General features: G+C 38.3%; 1 protein-coding gene across 1 annotated transcript; it reads left to right on the top strand.

Moving 5' to 3' along the window:
• Positions 1 to 2157: 2157 nt before the first annotated feature.
• Positions 2158 to 20914, top strand: LOC133632300 (zinc finger protein 260-like). Its single transcript, XM_062024659.1, has 2 exons — positions 2158 to 2745; positions 16957 to 20914. The coding sequence occupies exons 1-2, from the start codon at positions 2337 to 2339 to the stop codon at positions 18639 to 18641; spliced, it is 2094 nt and encodes a 697-aa protein (XP_061880643.1). The 5' UTR covers positions 2158 to 2336; the 3' UTR covers positions 18642 to 20914.
• Positions 20915 to 21431: the final 517 nt, after the last annotated feature.

Here is a 21431-nt window from a genome sequence, read left to right as displayed (position 1 = left end):
GAGCATGAATGTCCTGAATGAGCTGAATTGGTTGGTGTTGGAATTGTTTAAATCGGGTAAGAAATGTTGAAGTAATAAATAGTATGAGGGAATTTCGGGAAAATATGGAATTTTTTTGAAAATGGTAAAAAGCTTGAATGGTTCTAATGAGTTGAAATGGTTGGTGTTGGAATTTTTCAAATCAGTCGAGAAATGTTGAAGTAGTAACATGTTGAATTGAGATGGTATTAAGGAATTCCTGGAATTTCGGGAATTTTTCGAGTTCAAAAAACAACTTCGTTTTTGTCCTAATTAAGAGGATTTTTTTGACGGTCCAACGGTTGAAGTGAGTTGAAAAATGTGAGCGGAGTAGTCGCCAGAAAAAAAGGGTGGAAATGGGGCTTTGGAAAACCAGGAATTCTGGAAAATCCTGGATTTTTTTTTTACTTGGTAAAATTTCCAGGATGGTGGAATGTGTCGAAGGTAGAAAGGCTTGAATCGGTTGAAAAATGTGGAAATGGTGGAAGTTTGAAAAATGGCCAATTAATTTTGAATGGGAAAAATGTCGCGGAAATCCTGGAATTCCGGGAATTTTTGGAATTTGTTGAAATCCCGCGATTCCCGAATAAGCTGAACAGTTTGAAGTTCGAACGGTTTGAATCGGGCGAAAAATGTGGAAGGTAGAGACAATCTAGGGAAGAAGAAGAAGTTGAAAAACCATAAGTGTGAATGCTTTGGAGCATTCACACAATTAAGTCAACTTCTTGCCGTCTAAAAAAGTAAATTAAAGATGTAGAGGGACAAGCGGTTTTTTCAAAACCTTGAAAAATAGCTCCGGGCACCAAGCTGTCTGCAATGGCCGGATATAATGCTCTTTTTAATGAATAAACAAAGCTATACTTATATTTTTAAATGAATAAACAAAGCTATACTTATATTTTTAAATGAATAAACAAAGCTATACTTATATTTTTAAATGAATAAACAAAGCTATACTTATATTTTTAAATGAATAAACAAAGCTATACTTATATTTTTAAATGAATAAACAAAGCTATACTTATATTTTTAAATGAATAAACAAAGCTATACTTATATTTTTAAATGAATAAACAAAGCTATACTTATATTTTTAAATGAATAAACAAAGATATACTTATATTTTTAAATGAATAAACAAAGCTATACTTATATTTTTAAATGAATAAACAAAGCTATACTTATATTTTTAAATGAATAAACAAAGCTATACTTATATTTTTAAATGAATAAACAAAGCTATACTTATATTTTTAAATGAATAAACAAAGCTATACTTATATTTTTAAATGAATAAACAAAGATATACTTATATTTTTAAATGAATAAACAAAGCTATACTTATATTTTTAAATGAATAAACAAAGCTATACTTATATTTTTAAATGAATAAACAAAGCTATACTTATATTTTTAAATGAATAAACAAAGCTATACTTATATTTTTAAATGAATAAACAAAGCTATACTTATATTTTTAAATGAATAAACAAAGCTATACTTATATTTTTAAATGAATAAACAAAGCTATACTTATATTTTTAAATGAATAAACAAAGCTATACTTATATTTTTAAATGAATAAACAAAGTTATACTTATATTTTTAAATGAATAAACAAAGATATACTTATATTTTTAAATGAATAAACAAAGATATACTTATATTTTTAAATGAATAAACAAAGCTATACTTATATTTTAAAGTGGCTCTTTCCGTTCCGCATTGTGTCGCTGTCAAGCCAAATTTCTTCCCTCTACAAAAACCTTCCCTCCCCCATTTACTTCCGGGGCTGCGTCCAATAAAATCACAAAGTTGCTGGGGGTCCTTAACATGCACGCGACTGTCCTGTTTTGCGCCTGTACAAAAAGAAAACAATAATCGATTTCTTCAGATTCCAGCGACAGGCAGTCAAAGCCGAAGTGCTATCGATCGCTGTCAATGACGTAAGAGGAAACATGACCACGGAAGTAAATGGGGGAGGGAAGGTTTTTGTTAGAGGAAAGAAATTTGGCGTGACATCGTCATACTGGACACCATTTTCAGTGTTGAGCGCGCAAAGGATCTTGGGAAGTGAAGTGCACTCAGACCTGATGACGTCAGCAACTTCCCACACATGCGCACTGCGAAGGATGCGGCGGCTGAATTGAGACGCAGATTGTGAGTCCAAGATGGCGGACTGAAGACGTTTTCAAATTTACGACCTAATACTTTTATATATTCACGAAGATTCGTCGTTTCTTTAAGCCCATGAAACAGAAGATGAGTTTGGAGCGACAGAGTGTTAGCTGACGTGAAGACTGAAGACGTGATAGAAGATGGACGACTACTGCTATGATAAGATGGCGACGTCCGGTAAAAGAGAAAGTGAAAGAGAATCGGCGGAGAACAAGACGATAGCTGAAGACAAAAATGAGCGAGTTGAAGTTTCCAATAACGTCATTTTGGAGGCAATCGTAAGCCCTGAACAGAGCGTCGATGAGAAATTAGCCGACGTTGTTGAAGAATGTAAAGAAAGAGCCGCCATGATTGTTAGCTTGAAGAAGGCAGTGGAGTTCACATCAGAGGAGATGAAAGAATGCAAAAGTCAAATGAAGAAAGTGGAAGAGCAAAACAAGCGCTTGTGTAAAGAAAATAATGATGTGAAAGAAGAGATGTTGGGGAAGAGTAAGAGATGTGAAGAGAAGACTGGACCACATGTCTACATCAACGCGCAGAGGATTGGAGGTAATAAAGAACAAGAATAATTTCATTACTGTCAATTTTGGATTATTGGGAAGTTCTCCACAAGTGTCGAAGCTCATAAAGTCAAAAAACGAATTTAGTTGAATTACCGTTTTTTGGTTTTATCTATAGAAGGGTCCGGATTGGGGCGTGCTGTGACTATATTGTTGGTTCAACCTTTTAATTTAACCCTTGTGTGGTGTTCGGTTCTGTGGGACACGTTTTCGATTTTTATTAAAAGAAAAATGATACAATCAATTAATTTTCCAAACTCAGACTCAGTGACTTTGGCTCATTTTCCGTGAAGAACATATATCAGAATACATATTTAATAACCCCCCCTACACATTTATATTACATATAAGATGTCCGGGTCCACTGGACCCAGGGCTAATAGAAGTGTGGAAATTGATGTTATGTGTACCACACACACACACACACACAGCAGGCATAGACAGGAGGAGGACAGAGTGTAGGTACACAGAACATCAGAGGGTCAAATGTGCGAGAAAATGAGAGCAGACAGTGTTGACAAACAATGTTGCAACCTTGTGTGGGAACCGGTTAGGGCGATAAGCAAACTGGTATGGGTCGAATGTGGGGGGGAAGTCTGGAGACAATGTATTCCTTTACCAGCCTCTCGAAGCACTTCATTACAGATGTTTATTGGGATAAGGTAAACATCTGTTCAGTATTTTAACATAAAACTGTTTGATTGTGAGGCATTTAAAGCCACAAATAGCAACGGGTCCATCAGACCCACAAACACTGGCTGAGTAACAACAATATGAACATTACACAAGGGTTAAAGGCCTACTGAAAGCCACTACTAGCGACCACGCAGTCTGAGAGTTTATATATCAATGATGAAATCTTAACATTGCAACACATGCCAATACTTACTTATATAATAATAATAATAATACTTATAAAGTGACATTTTAAATTTCCCGCTAAACTTCCGGTTGAAAATGTCTTTGTGTGATGACGTATGCGCGTGACGTCACTAGTTAAACGGAAGTATTGGTACACCTTTGAATCCAATACAAAAAAGCTCTGTTTTCATCTCAAAATTCCACAGCATTCTGGACATCTGTGTTGGTGAATCTTTTGCAATTTGTTTAATGAACAATGAAGACTGCAAAGAAGAAAGTTGTAGGTGGGATCGGTGTATTAGCGGCTGGCTGTAGCAACACAACCAGGGGGACTTTGACCTGGATAGCAGACGCGCTAGCCGACGCTAGCCGCCGACCGCACGTATGATCGGGTGAAGTCCTTTGTCCTTCCGTCGATCGCTGAAACGCAGGTGAGCACGGGTGTTGATGAGCAGATGAGGGCTGGCTGGCGTAGGTGGAGCGCTAATGTTTTTAGCATAGCTCTGTGAGGTCCCGTTGCTAAGTTAGCTTCATTGGCGTCGTTAGCAACAGCATTGTTAATCTTCGCTAGGCTGGAAAGCATTAACCGTGTATTTACATGTCCATGGTTTAATAGTATTGTTGATTTTAGACTTAGACTTAGACTTAGACAAACTTTAATGATCCACAAGGGAAATTGTTCAACACAGTAGCTCAGTTACAATGATGGAAAGGACAATGCAGGTATAAATAGACTAATATAGCTATAAAAAAATCTAACATATATACGAATATATACATAGTATGTGTACAGAGTAATTTATATACAGATATATTATATTATGTCTATAACATATATGACCATGTACAATATTACAGTATATACCGTCTATATCAGTGGTCCCCAACCTTTTTGTAGCTGGGGACCGGTCAACGCTTGAAAATGTGTGTCCCCCCCCCCCGGGGGGGGGGGGGGGGGGGATTTTTTATTTTTTTTTTTTCATAAAGAAATACAATCATGTGTGCTTACGGACTGTATCCCTGCAGACTGTATTGATCTATATTGATATATAATGTATATATTGTGTTTTTTATGTTGATTTAATTTAAAAAAAAAAAAAAAAAAAAAATTTAATTACATTTCTTGCGCGGCCCGGTACCAATCGGCCGCGGCCCGGTGGTTGGGAACCACTGGTCTATATGACAGCAGCAGCATAAAATAGAGAGTAGGTCCAGCAGGAAATAGAAAATAGACATTATAAACAAAGAGAAGTAGCTAACATGTCAGGTGTCAGGTAATAGGCAGATGTCATCTATTGCTGTATGGCGAGTGATTATACAGCTGGGTGGAGTGTGGAATGAAGGAGTTCTTGAATTTTCTGTCTATCCTTCCAGTCAGGAGTTTATTTCTTTTGTTTATATCTGCATTTGAGCCCGATGCTATCACGTTAGCTCCGTAGCTAAAGTGTTTCGCCGATGTATTGTGGTGGAGATAAAAGTCACTGTGAATGTCCATTTCGCGTTCTCGACTCTCATTTTCAAGAGGATATAGTATCCGAGGTGGTTTAAAATACAAATCCGTGATCCACAATAGAAAAAGGAGAAAGTGTGGAATCCAATGAACACTTTTACCTAAGTTACGGTCAGAACGAAAAAAGATACGTCCTGCACTGCGCTATAGTCCTTCACTCTCACTTTCCTCATCCACAAATCTTTCATCCTGGCTCAAATTAAAGGGGTAATCGTCGCTTTCTCGGTCCGAATCTCTCTCGCTGCTGGTGTAAACAATGGGGAAATGTGAGGAGCCTTTCAACCTGTGACGTCACGCTACTTCCGGTACAGGCAAGGCTTTTTTTTATCAGCGACACAAAAGTTGCAAACTTTATCGTCGTTGTTCTCTACTAAATCCTTTCAGCAAAAATATGGCAATATCGCGAAATGATCAAGTATGACACATAGAATGGATCTGCTATCCCCGTTTAAATAAAAACAATTCATTTCAATAGGCCTTTAAGGTAAATAAGATTTTTTTTAAGTAAAATTAATGTAAATTAAATGAAAGCCCCACTTTGCATTAACTTGACAAGCTTGGTTGAAGAATTATGATAGTAGTTGTATTGATTGATGACAACAGTACTCACTTCTCTTATCCGGACTGTATCCTCCACATACAACAAAAGTGAAGCGACATGAGAACAACATTCTCCCAATTAGGGCTGGGCGATATGGCCTTTTATTAATATCTGGATATGTTTAGTCCATGTCACGATACACCATATATATGTGGATATGTTTAGTCCATGTCACGATACACCATATATATGTGGATATGTTTAGTCCATGTCACGATACACCATATATATGTGGATATGTTTAGTCCATGTCACGATACACCATATATATGTGGATATGTTTAGTCCATGTCACGATACACCATATATATGTGGATATGTTTAGTCCATGTCACGATACACCATATATATGTGGATATGTTTAGTCCATGTCACGATACACCATATATATGTGGATATGTTTAGTCCATGTCACGATACACCATATATATGTGGATATGTTTAGTCCATGTCACGATACACCATATATATGTGGATATGTTTAGGCCATGTCACCATACACCATATATATGTGGATATGTTTAGGCCATGTCACCATACACCATATATATGTGGATATGTTTAGGCCATGTCACGATACACCATATATATGTGGATATGTTTAGGCCATGTCACGATACACCATATATATGTGGATATGTTTAGGCCATGTCACGATACACCATATATATGTGGATATGTTTAGTCCATGTCACCATACACCATATATATGTGGATATGTTTAGTCCATGTCACGATACACCATATGTTTAGGCCATGTCACGATACACCATATATATGTGGATATGTTTAGTCCATGTCACGATACACCATATATATGTGGATATGTTTAGTCCATGTCACGATACACCATATATATGTGGATATGTTTAGGCCATGTCACGATACACTATATATATGTGGATATGTTTAGTCCATGTCACGATACACCATATATATGTGGATATGTTTAGTCCATGTCACGATACACCATATATATGTGGATATGTTTAGGCCATGTCACGATACACCATATATATGTGGATATGTTTAGTCCATGTCACGATACACCATATGTTTAGGCCATGTCACGATACACCATATATATGGGGATATGTTTAGGCCATGTCACGATACACCATATATATGTGGATATGTTTAGTCCATGTCACGATACACCATATATATGTGGATATGTTTAGTCCATGTCACCATGCACCATATATATGTGGATATGTTTAGTCCATGTCACGATACACCATATATATGTGGATATGTTTAGTCCATGTCACCATGCACCATATATATGTGGATATGTTTAGTCCATGTCACGATACACCATATATATGTGGATATGTTTAGTCCATGTCACCATGCACCATATATATGTGGATATGTTTAGTCCATGTCACGATACACCATATATATGTGGATATGTTTAGTCCATGTCACGATACACCATATATATGTGGATATGTTTAGTCCATGTCACGATACACCATATATATGTGGATATGTTTAGTCCATATCACGATACACCATATATATGTGGATATGTTTAGTCCATGTCACGATACACCATATATATGTGGATATGTTTAGTCCATGTCACGATACACCATATATATGTGGATATGTTTAGGCCATGTCACGATACACCATATATATGTGGATATGTTTAGTCCATGTCACCATACACCATATATATGTGGATATGTTTAGGCCATGTCACGATACACCATATATATGTGGATATGTTTAGTCCATGTCACGATACACCATATATATGTGGATATGTTTAGTCCATGTCACGATACACCATATATATGTGGATATGTTTAGTCCATGTCACGATACACCATATATATGTGGATATGTTTAGTCCATGTCACGATACACCATATATATGTGGATATGTTTAGTCCATGTCACGATACACCATATATATGTGGATATGTTTAGTCCATGTCACGATACACCATATATATGTGGATATGTTTAGTCCATGTCACGATACACCATATATATGTGGATATGTTTAGTCCATATCACGATACACCATATATATGTGGATATGTTTAGTCCATGTCACGATACACCATATATATGTGGATATGTTTAGTCCATGTCACGATACACCATATATATGTGGATATGTTTAGGCCATGTCACGATACACCATATATATGTGGATATGTTTAGTCCATGTCACCATACACCATATATATGTGGATATGTTTAGGCCATGTCACGATACACCATATATATGTGGATATGTTTAGTCCATGTCACGATACACCATATATATGTGGATATGTTTAGTCCATGTCAGGATACACCATATATATGTGGATATGTTTAGTCCATGTCACGATACACCATATATATGTGGATATGTTTAGTCCATGTCACGATACACCATATGTATGTGGATATGTTTAGTCCATGTCACGATACACCATATATATGTGGATATGTTTAGTCCATGTCACGATACACCATATATATGTGGATATGTTTAGTCCATGTCACGATACACCATATATATGTGGATATGTTTAGGCCATGTCACGATACACTATATATATGTGGATATGTTTAGTCCATGTCACGATACACCATATATATGTGGATATGTTTAGTCCATGTCACGATACACCATATATATGTGGATATGTTCAGGCCATGTCACGATACACCATATATATGTGGATATGTTTAGTCCATGTCACGATACACCATATGTTTAGGCCATGTCACGATACACCATATATATGTGGATATGTTTAGGCCATGTCACGATACACCATATATATGTGGATATGTTTAGTCCATGTCACGATACACCATATATATGTGGATATGTTTAGTCCATGTCACCATACACCATATATATGTGGATATGTTTAGGCCATGTCACGATACACCATATATATGTGGATATGTTTAGTCCATGTCACGATACACCATATATATGTGGATATGTTTAGTCCATGTCACGATACACCATATATATGTGGATATGTTTAGTCCATGTCACGATACACCATATATATGTGGATATGTTTAGTCCATGTCACGATACACCATATATATGTGGATATGTTTAGTCCATATCACGATACACCATATATATGTGGATATGTTTAGTCCATGTCACGATACACCATATATATGTGGATATGTTTAGTCCATGTCACGATACACCATATATATGTGGATATGTTTAGGCCATGTCACGATACACCATATATATGTGGATATGTTTAGTCCATGTCACCATACACCATATATATGTGGATATGTTTAGGCCATGTCACGATACACCATATATATGTGGATATGTTTAGTCCATGTCACGATACACCATATATATGTGGATATGTTTAGTCCATGTCAGGATACACCATATATATGTGGATATGTTTAGTCCATGTCAGGATACACCATATATATGTGGATATGTTTAGTCCATGTCACGATACACCATATATATGTGGATATGTTTAGTCCATGTCACGATACACCATATGTATGTGGATATGTTTAGTCCATGTCACGATACACCATATATATGTGGATATGTTTAGTCCATGTCACGATACACCATATATATGTGGATATGTTTAGTCCATGTCACGATACACCATATATATGTGGATATGTTTAGGCCATGTCACGATACACTATATATATGTGGATATGTTTAGTCCATGTCACGATACACCATATATATGTGGATATGTTTAGTCCATGTCACGATACACCATATATATGTGGATATGTTCAGGCCATGTCACGATACACCATATATATGTGGATATGTTTAGTCCATGTCACGATACACCATATGTTTAGGCCATGTCACGATACACCATATATATGTGGATATGTTTAGGCCATGTCACGATACACCATATATATGTGGATATGTTTAGTCCATGTCACGATACACCATATATATGTGGATATGTTTAGTCCATGTCACCATACACCATATATATGTGGATATGTTTAGGCCATGTCACGATACACCATATATATGTGGATATGTTTAGTCCATGTCACGATACACCATATATATGTGGATATGTTTAGTCCATGTCAGGATACACCATATATATGTGGATATGTTTAGTCCATGTCACGATACACCATATATATGTGGATATGTTTAGTCCATGTCACGATACACCATATGTATGTGGATATGTTTAGTCCATGTCACGATACACCATATATATGTGGATATGTTTAGTCCATGTCACGATACACCATATATATGTGGATATGTTTAGTCCATGTCACGATACACCATATATATGTGGATATGTTTAGGCCATGTCACGATACACTATATATATGTGGATATGTTTAGTCCATGTCACGATACACCATATATATGTGGATATGTTTAGTCCATGTCACGATACACCATATATATGTGGATATGTTCAGGCCATGTCACGATACACCATATATATGTGGATATGTTTAGTCCATGTCACGATACACCATATGTTTAGGCCATGTCACGATACACCATATATATGTGGATATGTTTAGGCCATGTCACGATACACCATATATATGTGGATATGTTTAGTCCATGTCACGATACACCATATATATGTGGATATGTTTAGGCCATGTCACGATACACCATATATATGTGGATATGTTTAGTCCATGTCACGATACACCATATATATGTGGATATGTTTAGTCCATGTCACGATACACCATATATATGTGGATATGTTTAGTCCATATCACGATACACCATATATATGTGGATATGTTTAGTCCATGTCACGATACACCATATATATGTGGATATGTTTAGTCCATGTCACGATACACCATATATATGTGGATATGTTTAGGCCATGTCACGATACACCATATATATGTGGATATGTTTAGTCCATGTCACGATACACCATATATATGTGGATATGTTTAGTCCATGTCACGATACACCATATATATGTGGATATGTTTAGGCCATGTCACGATACACCATATATATGTGGATATGTTTAGTCCATGTCACCATACACCATATATATGTGGATATGTTTAGGCCATGTCACGATACACCATATATATGTGGATATGTTTAGTCCATGTCACGATACACCATATATATGTGGATATGTTTAGTCCATGTCAGGATACACCATATATATGTGGATATGTTTAGTCCATGTCACGATACACCATATATATGTGGATATGTTTAGTCCATGTCACGATACACCATATATATGTGGATATTTTGCCTTAGTCTTGAATGAACACTTGATGCATATAATCACAGCAGTATGATGATTCTATGTGTCTACATTAATACATTCTTTTTCATACTGCATTAATATATGCTACTTTTAAACTTTCATGCAGAGAGGGAAACCACAACTAAGTCAATTTAGCAAAAGTGTATTTATTAAACAGTTATTAAGCAGTGGCACAAACATTCATGTCATTTCCAAACAGAAAGTGCAAGATTGTCAGAGACATTTTAAAACAAGCTATTAGTGCACTTTTGTGCATGATGTCACTAAGATGACATATCAAAACAACACTAAATTAAAGTGCACTTTTTGTACAGAACGCCACTACAATAGTTTAAAACAAATAAAGTGCACTTTTGTGCATGATGTCACACAAGATATTTCAATAAGTGTCACATAAAAATGAGCTGCATAATAGGAAATCAAATAGTGTATGTCCTTCACTATGTGGTAGGTTCCTGCGGACGTTATCTCCTTTTGTTGTTGACTATTTGTTTCATACAGTGTTGATGTGGAAATGGAAGACGCCAGGCTCAATTGGGTCAGTGCATTTTGTGGGTGTAGCACCGGCCGAGATGTTGACATGCGGAGTTTCAAGCACTCTTCATTCTCTAGCGGGTGACAAACTACTTTTTGTAGCAACGCTTTTGCCGCATACTTGACATATTACGGTTGTCTGTTCAACATCTTTCCGTCTGAAGCCAAACCACCGCCAGACGATGGACCCCGTGCTGTTTTTCTTGATTCTTCCTCCTCCATTTGTTACCAGATTTGCACCTTCTCTCTCTCGTATCACCACTCGCACCACTCCGCTAGCACCACAGCTAACGTTACCCATGCCGCTACCTGTCTGCTCCGCGAGAGCGTGTGATGTTGCACGTGTGACAGTATGTGACGTACCGTATTTCCTTGAGTTGCCGCTGGCTATATAGTATGCGCATGCCTAGAATTACAGCCGGGTCAAACTCGTTTGGCAAAATAATTAGCGCATGCTTAGCATTACCGCCGGCTCAGGATTAACGCCGGGTCAAACTCGTTTCGCAAAATATTATTTTTATTAGCGCATGTCTACAATTTCCGCCGGGTCAAACTCGTTTTGCAAAATAATTAGCATATGCCTAGAATTTCCGCCGGGTCAAACTCATCACGTCACGAGTGACACTTCACCTGTCATCATTTTCAAAATGGAGGAGGCTGATTTCAATCATTTGAAATCGCATAAAGGGAAGAAGATTAAGAGCTACTCAGTAGGATTTAAGGTCCAAGCTATTGAATATGCTAAAAAGAACAGTAAGCAGCTATGTTTTATTAATATACCGTAGCTGCGTGTGTCAAATATGAGTCATTAAGTGACTCCAGCCTCCTGGTGGTAGAGGGCGCTAGTGATTCTTCTTGCGACTACTCGGCTGCAGAAGAAGTGACAACAAGCAGCAACAGTTAGCAGCGATCGTTTATTTTTTCCTCTCGCTTGCACTTTTAACATGGAGGATTACATATCTGCGTTCAAAGAACTCCGGCTTATTAGTGATTCCCAGAGCCCAAAAAAAAGTCTGCGGGCTATAGAGCGTTTTCTATTCGGGCTCCAGTACTATGGAATGCCCTCCCGGTAAAAGTTAGAGATGCTACCTCAGTAGAAGCATTTAAGTCTCATCTTAAAACTCATTTGTATACTCTAGCCTTTAAATAGACTCCCTTTTTAGACCAGTTGATCTGCCGTTTCTTTTCTTTTCTACTCTGCTCCCAACCCGGGGTGGACCGCTAGCCTGTCCATCGGATGGGGACATCTCTACGCTGCTGACCCGTCTCCGCTCGGGATGGTTCCTGCTGGCCTCACTATGGACTGGACTTTCGCTGATGTGTTGGACTTTCACAATATTATGTCAGACCCACTCGCGACATCCATTGCTTTCGGTCTCCCCTAGAGGGGGGTTACCCACATATGCGGTCCTCTCCAAGGTTTCTCATAGTCATTCACATTGACGTCCCACTGGGGTGAGTTTTCCTTGCCCTTATGTGGGCTCTGTACCGAGGATGTCGTTGTGGCTTGTACAGCCCTTTGAGACACTTGTGATTTAGGGCTATATAAATAAACATTGATTGATTGATTGATTGATTGATCTAAAATAAAACAGTTTTCTAAACTGGACTTTCATTAGAAGCAGGAGGTAATAATTAAAGGAAGATCTCCATCGAGACAGAGAGACTTTTAAAACTGAAGAAAGATAAGGAAGACTTCTATAAACAAGTTATCGATGCTTTTGTTCAGAAGGAGCTGCGCATGGACTTCAATTATAAGTAAAGCGGCAAATTCCCTGACATAATGAAAATTGCAAAAGTCGTACCAATTTATAAGAATGGAGACGTACACCAGTTTACTAACTACAGACCAGTTTCATTACTTCCACAATTCTCCAAAATCATGGAAAAATTATTCAATAGTCGATTAGATTTATTTATTAACAAAAGTGGGACGCTCGTGGAGAACCAATATGGATTCCGGGCAAATATCTCAACATCAATAGCATTAATCAAAATAACAGAGGAAATGAGCAATGCAATAGATGGTAAAGAATGTGCGGCCGCAGTATTCATGGACTTAACAAAAGCATTTGACACAATTAATCATGATATTTTGATACAAAAACTAGAACGATATGGCATCAGAGGTTTGGTATTGAATTGGCTAAGAAGCTATTTAGCCAACAGGAAGCAATATGTGAAGATAGGTGAAAATATGTCAACACGGCTAGATATATTCTGTGGTGTACCGCAGGGATCAATACTGGGACCAAGATTGTTTAATCTTTGTATAAACGACATTTGTAAAGTTACAAAGGACTTAAAGTTAGTTTTATTTGCAGACGACACAACTGCTTTCTGTTCAGGAGAGATCACACAGAAGATAATACAAATAATAACAGAAGAAATGAACAAATTAAAAAGATGGTTTGACAAAAACAGACTATCTTTGAATCTCAGTAAAACAAAAATAATGCTATTTGGTAACAGTAAAAAAGAGAATCATACACGAATACAAATAGACGGAGTAGACATCAAAAGGGTAAAAGAAACCAGATTTTTGGGAGTATTAATAGATGATCAAATGAACTGGAAATCTCATATACAAAACATACAACATAAGGTGGCAAAAAACATTTCAATAATGAATAAAACAAAACACGTCCTGGGCCAAAAAGAACTTCATATTCTCTCCTGCTCGCTAGTGTTACCATATCTGAGTTATTGTGCAGAAATATGGAGAAATAACTATGAATGTGCGCTACATTCACTAACCGTGTTACAAAAAAGATCAATTAGACTGATGCATAATGTTGGATATAGAGAACATACAAACACTTTATTTATTGAGTCAAAAATATTAAAGTTTGGTGATTTGGTAAAATTGCAAACAGCTAAAATGATGTACAAAGCAAACTATAACCTGCTACCAAACAATGTACAACAATTCTTCTCAACTATCAATCAATCAATCAATGTTTATTTATATAGCCCTAAATCCCAAGTGTCTCAAAGGGCTGTACAAGCCACAACGACATCCTCGGTACAGAGCCCACATACGGGCAAGGAAAACTCACCCTAGTGGGACGTCAATGTGAATGACTATGAGAACTAAAGAGGAGAAATATAACCTTAGAGGAAAAAATAATTTAAAACATTTAGAACTTTAAACATATGTCAAACATATGTCATACCCTGATGTCCAGGGTGTCAAACTTGGGTCAAATCATTTCTTACAGTGCATTACTCTAGCATGGCTTGACGACAAAATGTCTCCTGGGTATATACAAATAAACATAAACGTCACGGACACATCCACAAACAAAGTGGTCATATCTTTCTAAGCCCCCTATAATTTTGAAAGTCCTTCAATATGTAAAAAAAGTATTGGTTAAAAAAAAACAAGAGTAGTCCACAAAGACATCAGGGAAGTCTGCTCCACTCAGACTTGTCCAGTTATTGCAGATCTTTGCATCCAATGACGGCTGTTTGATTACAATGCGTAAAAAGACACAAAGAGTGTGTTAACGCCAACAGTGGTGCTACATGCGATACTTTTCGGATGTGGATGGGTTTGTGATGTTTATGTTTATCTCTTTAAACCCAGTAGACATCATGTTTTGTTCAAGCCAGGTCAGAGTAATGGACTCTCAGAAATGATCCAAGTTTGACACCCTGGAGAGTCATGGATAACCAATATGTCATTTCAGCACACCGAGACTGAAAAGCCTGGTGTATACTCTGGCGTCACGTAGCTTGCCCGTTTCCATATGACTTGGGAAATTGTGTTAGATGTAAATATAAACGGAATACAATGATTTGCAAATCCTTTTCAACCCATATTCAGTTGAATGCACTACAAAGACAAGATATTTGATGTTCAAACTCATAAACGTTATTTATTTTTTTGTAAATAATAATTAACTTAGAATTTCATGGCTGCAACACGTGCCAAAGTAGTTGGGAAAGGGCATGTTCACCACTGTGTTACATGGCCTTTCCTTTTAACAACACTCAATAAACGATTGGGAACTGAGGAAACTAATTGTTGAAGCTTTGAAAGTGGAATTCTTTCCCATTCTTGTTTTATGTAGAGCTTCAGTCGTTCAGTCTTATTTTACGCTTCATAATGCACCACACATTTTCGATGGGAGACAGGTCTGGACTGCAGGCGGGCCAGGAAAGTACCTGCACTCTTTTTTTTACGAAGCCACGCTGTTGTAACACGTGCTGAATGTGGCTTGGCATTGTCTTGCTGAAATAAGCAGGGGCGTCCATGAAAAAGACGGCGCTTAGATGGCAGCATATGTTGTTCCAAAAGCTGTATGTACCTTTCAGCATTAATGGTGCCTTCACAGATGTGTAAGTTACCCATGTCTTGGGCACTAATACACCCCCATACCATCACAGATGCTGGCTTTTCAACTTTGCGTCGATAACAATCTGGATGGTTCGCTTCCCCTTTGGTCCAGATGACACGATGTCGAATATTTCCAAAAACAATTTGAAATGTGGACTCGTCAGACCACAGAACACTTTTCCACTTTGCATGAGTCCATCTTAGATGAGCTCGGGCCCAGAGAAGCCGGCGGCGTTTCTGGGTGTTGTTGATAAATGGCTTTCGCTTTGCATAGTAGAGCTTTAACTTGCACTTACAGATGTAGCGACCAACTGTATTTAGTGACAGTGGTTTTCTGAAGTGTTCCTGAGCCCATGTGGTGATATCCTTTAGAGATTGATGTCGGTTTTTGATACAGTGCCGTCTGAGGGATGGAAGGTCACGGTCATTCAATGTTGGTTTCCGGCCATGCCGCTTTAGTGGAGTGATTTCTCCAGATTCTCTGAACCTTTTGATGGTATTATGGACCGTAGATGTTGAAATCCCTAAATTTCTTGCAATTGCACTTTGAGAAACGTTGTTCTTAAACTGTTTGGCTATTTGCTCACGCAGTTGTGGACAAAGGGGTGTACCTCGCCCCATCCTTTCTTGTGAAAGACTGAGCATTTTTTGGGAAGCTGTTTTTATACCCAATCATGGCACCCACCTGTTCCCAATTAGCCTGCACACCTGTGGGATGTTCCAAATAAGTGTTTGATGAGCATTCCTCAACTTTATCAGTATTTATTGCCACCTTTCCCAACTTCTTTGTCACGTGTTGCTGGCATCAAATTCTAAAGTTAAGGATTATTTGCAACAAAAAAAAAGTTTATCAGTTTGAACATCAAATATGTTGTCTTTGTAGCATATTCAACTGAATATGGGTTGAAAATGATTTGCAAATCATTGTATTCCGTTTATATTTACATCTAACACCATTTCCCAACTCATATGGAAACGGGGTTTGTAGAAGAGAGTGTGTAGAAAGTTCAAGGAGAAACATCTCATGGATTATGTCTGAACTAAAGTGTGTTTTTGTTGTTTGTGTCCTGCAGACGTCCAGCAGATGATTGGTCATCCAGAAGAAGTTCCACCTCAGCTGCCGGGTGATGGCTCCACTTTGAAGCAAGAGCATCCATGGTCCCCCCACATTAAAGAGGAAGAAAAGGAAATATTGATAACGCAAGAGACTAACCTCAACCAGCTGCCACTGGCTGTTGTCTCTGTGAAGACTGAAGATGATGAAGAGAAACCACAACCAGACCACCTCTTAGCTCCACTATCAGATAGTGAGGTTGAAGACGACTTTGAAGAACCTTTGAGCAGCGATAAAGACTGTGAAGATGATATGAGGACTCACACTGACAACAAACACTCTGGATGCTCAAAAACAAAAAAGGGAGATATGACATGTTTGATTTTCTCAGCTTGTGGCTCCACTCATGAGAGCAATTTGGCAAGACACATGAGAACACACACAGAGGAGAAATCATATAATTGTTCGGTTTGCGGTAAAAGATTGTCATGTCAGAATTTGGCAAGACACATGAGAACACACACAGAGGAGAAATCATATAATTGTTCGGTTTGCGGTAAAATATTGTCATGTAAGAATTTGGCAAGACACATGAGAACACACACAGAGGAGAAATCAACTAATTGTTCAGTTTGCGGTAAAAGATTGTCATGTCAGAATTTGGCAAGACACATGAGAACACACACAGAGGAGAAATCTACTAATTGTTCAGTTTGCGGTAAAAGATTGTCATGTCAGAATAGTTTGACAAGACACATGAGAACACACACAGGAGAGAAACCTTTTAATTGCACGGTGTGCAGTAAAAGATTTTCTTTGAAGACCAGATTGACTGAACACATGAGAACGCACACAGGAGAGAAACCATTTATTTGTGCGGTTTGTGACAAAACATTTACTCGTAAGTACTATTTGAACGGACACATGAGAACGCACACTGAAGAGAACCCAGTTATTTGTCCAGTGTGTGGTAAAAGATTTTCTTTGAACACCAATATGTCAGAACACATGAGAACACACTCAGGAGAGAAACAGTTTAGCTGTTCAGTTTGTGGTAAAGCATTTCACCGGCGGGCAGATCTGCCAAGACACATGCGAACGCACACAGGAGAGAAACCATTTAGTTGTTCGGTGTGCGGCAAAAGATTTTCCTGTCGGATAAATTTGTCACGACATACACGAACACACACAGGAGAGAAGCCTTATAAATGTTCAGTTTGTAGTAAGAGATTTTTTGATAATACCAACCTGAAAGAACACATGCGATCACACACTGGTGAGAAACCACTCAGTTGTTCAGTTTGTGGTAAAACATTTTCCCGCAAGTCAGCTCTGATTGGGCATATGATAACACACACTGGAGAGAAAAAATTTAATTGTTCAGTTTGCTGTAAAAGATTTTCTCGCAAATCGGATTTGCGGGCACACATGAGTGTACACACCGGAGAGAAACGATTTGGTTGTTCAGTTTGTGGTAAAAGATTTTCTCAAAGCTCATCTCTGACTGGGCATACGATAACACACACTGGAGAGAAACCATTTCTTTGTTCAGTTTGTGGTAATAGATTTTCCCATAAGTCCAATTTGATAAAACACGTGAGAGTGCACAGAAGAGAGAAACCATTCAGTTGTTCAGTTTGCTGTTTAAGCTTTTCTGACAGGAGAGTTTTAAATCGACACATAATGAAACATACTGGAAAATAAAACATTTAGTTGTTCAAAATGTGGTCCAAGATGCTGGAGAAATACACTTACATTAGGACCCTAGACCACGCACAGGAGAACAAACATTCAGCTGTTCAGTGTCGAGGGGTTGGGATTTTTCAACATTTCCCACAATGCATTGCCGTTGGCCATATTAGAAGGATTCGTTGGCATCACGCCCATTGTTGCTGGTCATTCCAGCTTTGATAATAATAATGCCGACGACACGTGCGATTGTCATCTGCCACAATGGAGGTAGGAGAGATATTACCAGCTTCTATCGCATTCTAAGCATATTTCTGTCAAACAGAAGAGAAATCTGCTATCATAAGATTATCACTTTTTAGGTTACTTCTCACTTGTGACAATACACTTCTTTGGTTTGACAACTGAAGGGATTTTTTTCTTTGTGTTTAAGCAGGTGTCAAGTCAAACTTTGTTGGTGCCAAAATCTTTTAACTCACACAAATACTTCTAAAATGTATTTTATTCAGTGTGTGTTTCAATGATTTGTTTTGATCATAGTTTCCTTCTGAGTTAATCTGTTATAGTTAACTCAGCATGAAATGTTTTTATCCTGTGAGTGTGAGTGATGCTAAGAACAGCAGCTACACAACTTTGATTAGTTGAGAACAACATACATGGGGTTTTCCTCACCTTCCTTTGGATTACAGAAGTGTACATCAATGATCATGAAATTGTGTTTGTGTTGTGACGATGTTGTATAGTAGTGTTGCACACAAACACACAAAACTATGTATTATTATTTGTATATATGTGTGCTACAATACAACTCTTACTGTAACCTTTTTAGAAAATATACTTTAAGAATTGTGACTCCAGCCGATACAACAATTGGATAACAATTTTCTGCATTGAGGAGCTGATTTAATGATATATTTATTAAGGCCCCATATAATATGTTTGATATAATAATGACTCAGTCAGTACTAGTGACTTGGAACAGATTTGTAACAATGTGACACCAGTGCAATTAGTTTAAAGGCCTACTGAAATGATTTTTTTTATTTAAACGGGGATAGCAGATCCATTCTACGTGTCATACTTGATCATTTCACGATATTGCCATATTTTTGCTGAAAGGATTTAGTAGAGAACATCGACGATAAAGTTCGCAACTTTTGGTCGCTGATTAAAAAAAAGCCTTGCCTGTACCGGAAGTAGCGTGACGTCACAGGTTGAAAGGCTCCTCACATTTCCCCATTGTTTACACCAGCAGCGAGAGCGATTCGGACCGAGAAAGCGACGATTACCCCATTAATTTGAGCGAGGATGAAAGATTCGTGGATGAGGAACGTGAGAGTAAAGGACTAGAGTGCAGTGCAGAACGTATCTTTTTTCGCTCTGACTGTAACTTAGGATTTGTATTTTAAACCACCTGGGATACTATATCCTCTTGAAAATGAGAGTCGAGAACGCGAAATGGACATTCACAGTGACTTTTATCTCCACGACAATACATCGGTGAAGCACTTTAGCTACGGAGCTAACGTGATAGCATTGTGCTTTAATGCAGATAGAAACAAGAGAAATAAGCCCCTGACTGGAAGGATAGACAGCAGATCAACAATACTACTATCAGGAGACACCGAACCAAACACTGGACCTGTAACCACACGGTTAAGGCCTGTCGAAGCCTAGCAATGCTGTTGCTAACGACGCCATTGAAGCTAACTTAGCTACGGGACCTCGTCAGAGCTATGCTAAAAACACTAGCGCTCCACCTACGCCAGCCCTCATCTGCTCATCAACACCCGTGCTCACCTGCGTTCCAGCGATGGACGGCGCGACGAAGGACTTCCCCCGATCATCGATGCGGTCGGCGGCTAGCGTCGGATAGCGCGTCTGCTATCCAATTCAAAGTCCTCCTGGTTGTGTTGCTGCAGCCGGCCGCTAATACACCGATCCCACCTATAGCTTTCTTCTTTGCAGTCTCCATTGTTCATTGAACAAATTGCAAAAGATTCACCAACACAGATGTCCAGAATACTGTGGAATTTTGCCATGAAAACAGAGCTGTTTGTATTGGGATACAATGTGTCCCAATACTTCCGTTTCAACCAATGACGTCACGCGCATACGTCATCATACATAGACGTTTTCAAGCGGAAGTTTCCCGGGAAATTTAAAATGTCACTTTATAAGTTAACCCGGCCGTATTGGCATGTGTTGCAATGTTAAGATTTCATCATTGATATATAAACTATCAGACTGCGTGGTCGCTAGTAGTGGCTTTCAGTAGGCCTTTAATCACAATAAGTAAAATAGGAAGGTCACACCTTAGTGTGGGTGGCTCCTAGTCCACTTTGAATTGTATACAAATTAATGTTCAACATGAGAAAATGAGTTCTTGTGTGGAATAAAAACTGTTTGATTCTACCTGAGCTGCCTACAGTTCCTCTCACCAGCAGTTTCCTACTGGCCGTAGATATCCAGATCGAGTTTTAACAGCAACAAAGGTGCACGTCTTTGGGGGTGGGAGGAAGCCGGAGTATCCGGAGGGAACCCACGCAGTCATGGGGAGAACATGCAAACTCCACACAGAAAGATCCCGCGCCCGGGATTGAACTCAGGACCTTCGTATTGTGAGGCACATGCACTAACCCCAAATCTACCGTGCTGCCCAGATGAAGGAACAGTTGAACACAATGCAGTCTTTGCCATTGTGATGAACCATGTGACGCGGGATATACCAGGATGTATTGCTTTGCTCCTGAGGTGAGGTGAGTCTTCTGATAAAGCCTGCATCAAGTAGTTTATCGATTTCCT

This window comes from Entelurus aequoreus, linkage group LG17 (genome assembly GCF_033978785.1).
Source record: "Entelurus aequoreus isolate RoL-2023_Sb linkage group LG17, RoL_Eaeq_v1.1, whole genome shotgun sequence".
Taxonomy (NCBI): Eukaryota; Metazoa; Chordata; class Actinopteri; order Syngnathiformes; family Syngnathidae; genus Entelurus; species Entelurus aequoreus.
This window is presented reverse-complemented; position numbering and strand designations above follow the sequence as displayed.

Coding starts and splice junctions, on each gene's coding strand:
- LOC133632300 (XM_062024659.1), top strand. CDS start 2,337: ATGGACGACTACTGCTATGATAAGATGGCGACGTCCGGTAAAAGAGAA. Junction 2,746..16,956: donor CAACGCGCAGAGGATTGGAG/GTAATAAAGAAC, acceptor TGTGTCCTGCAG/ACGTCCAGCAGATGATTGGT.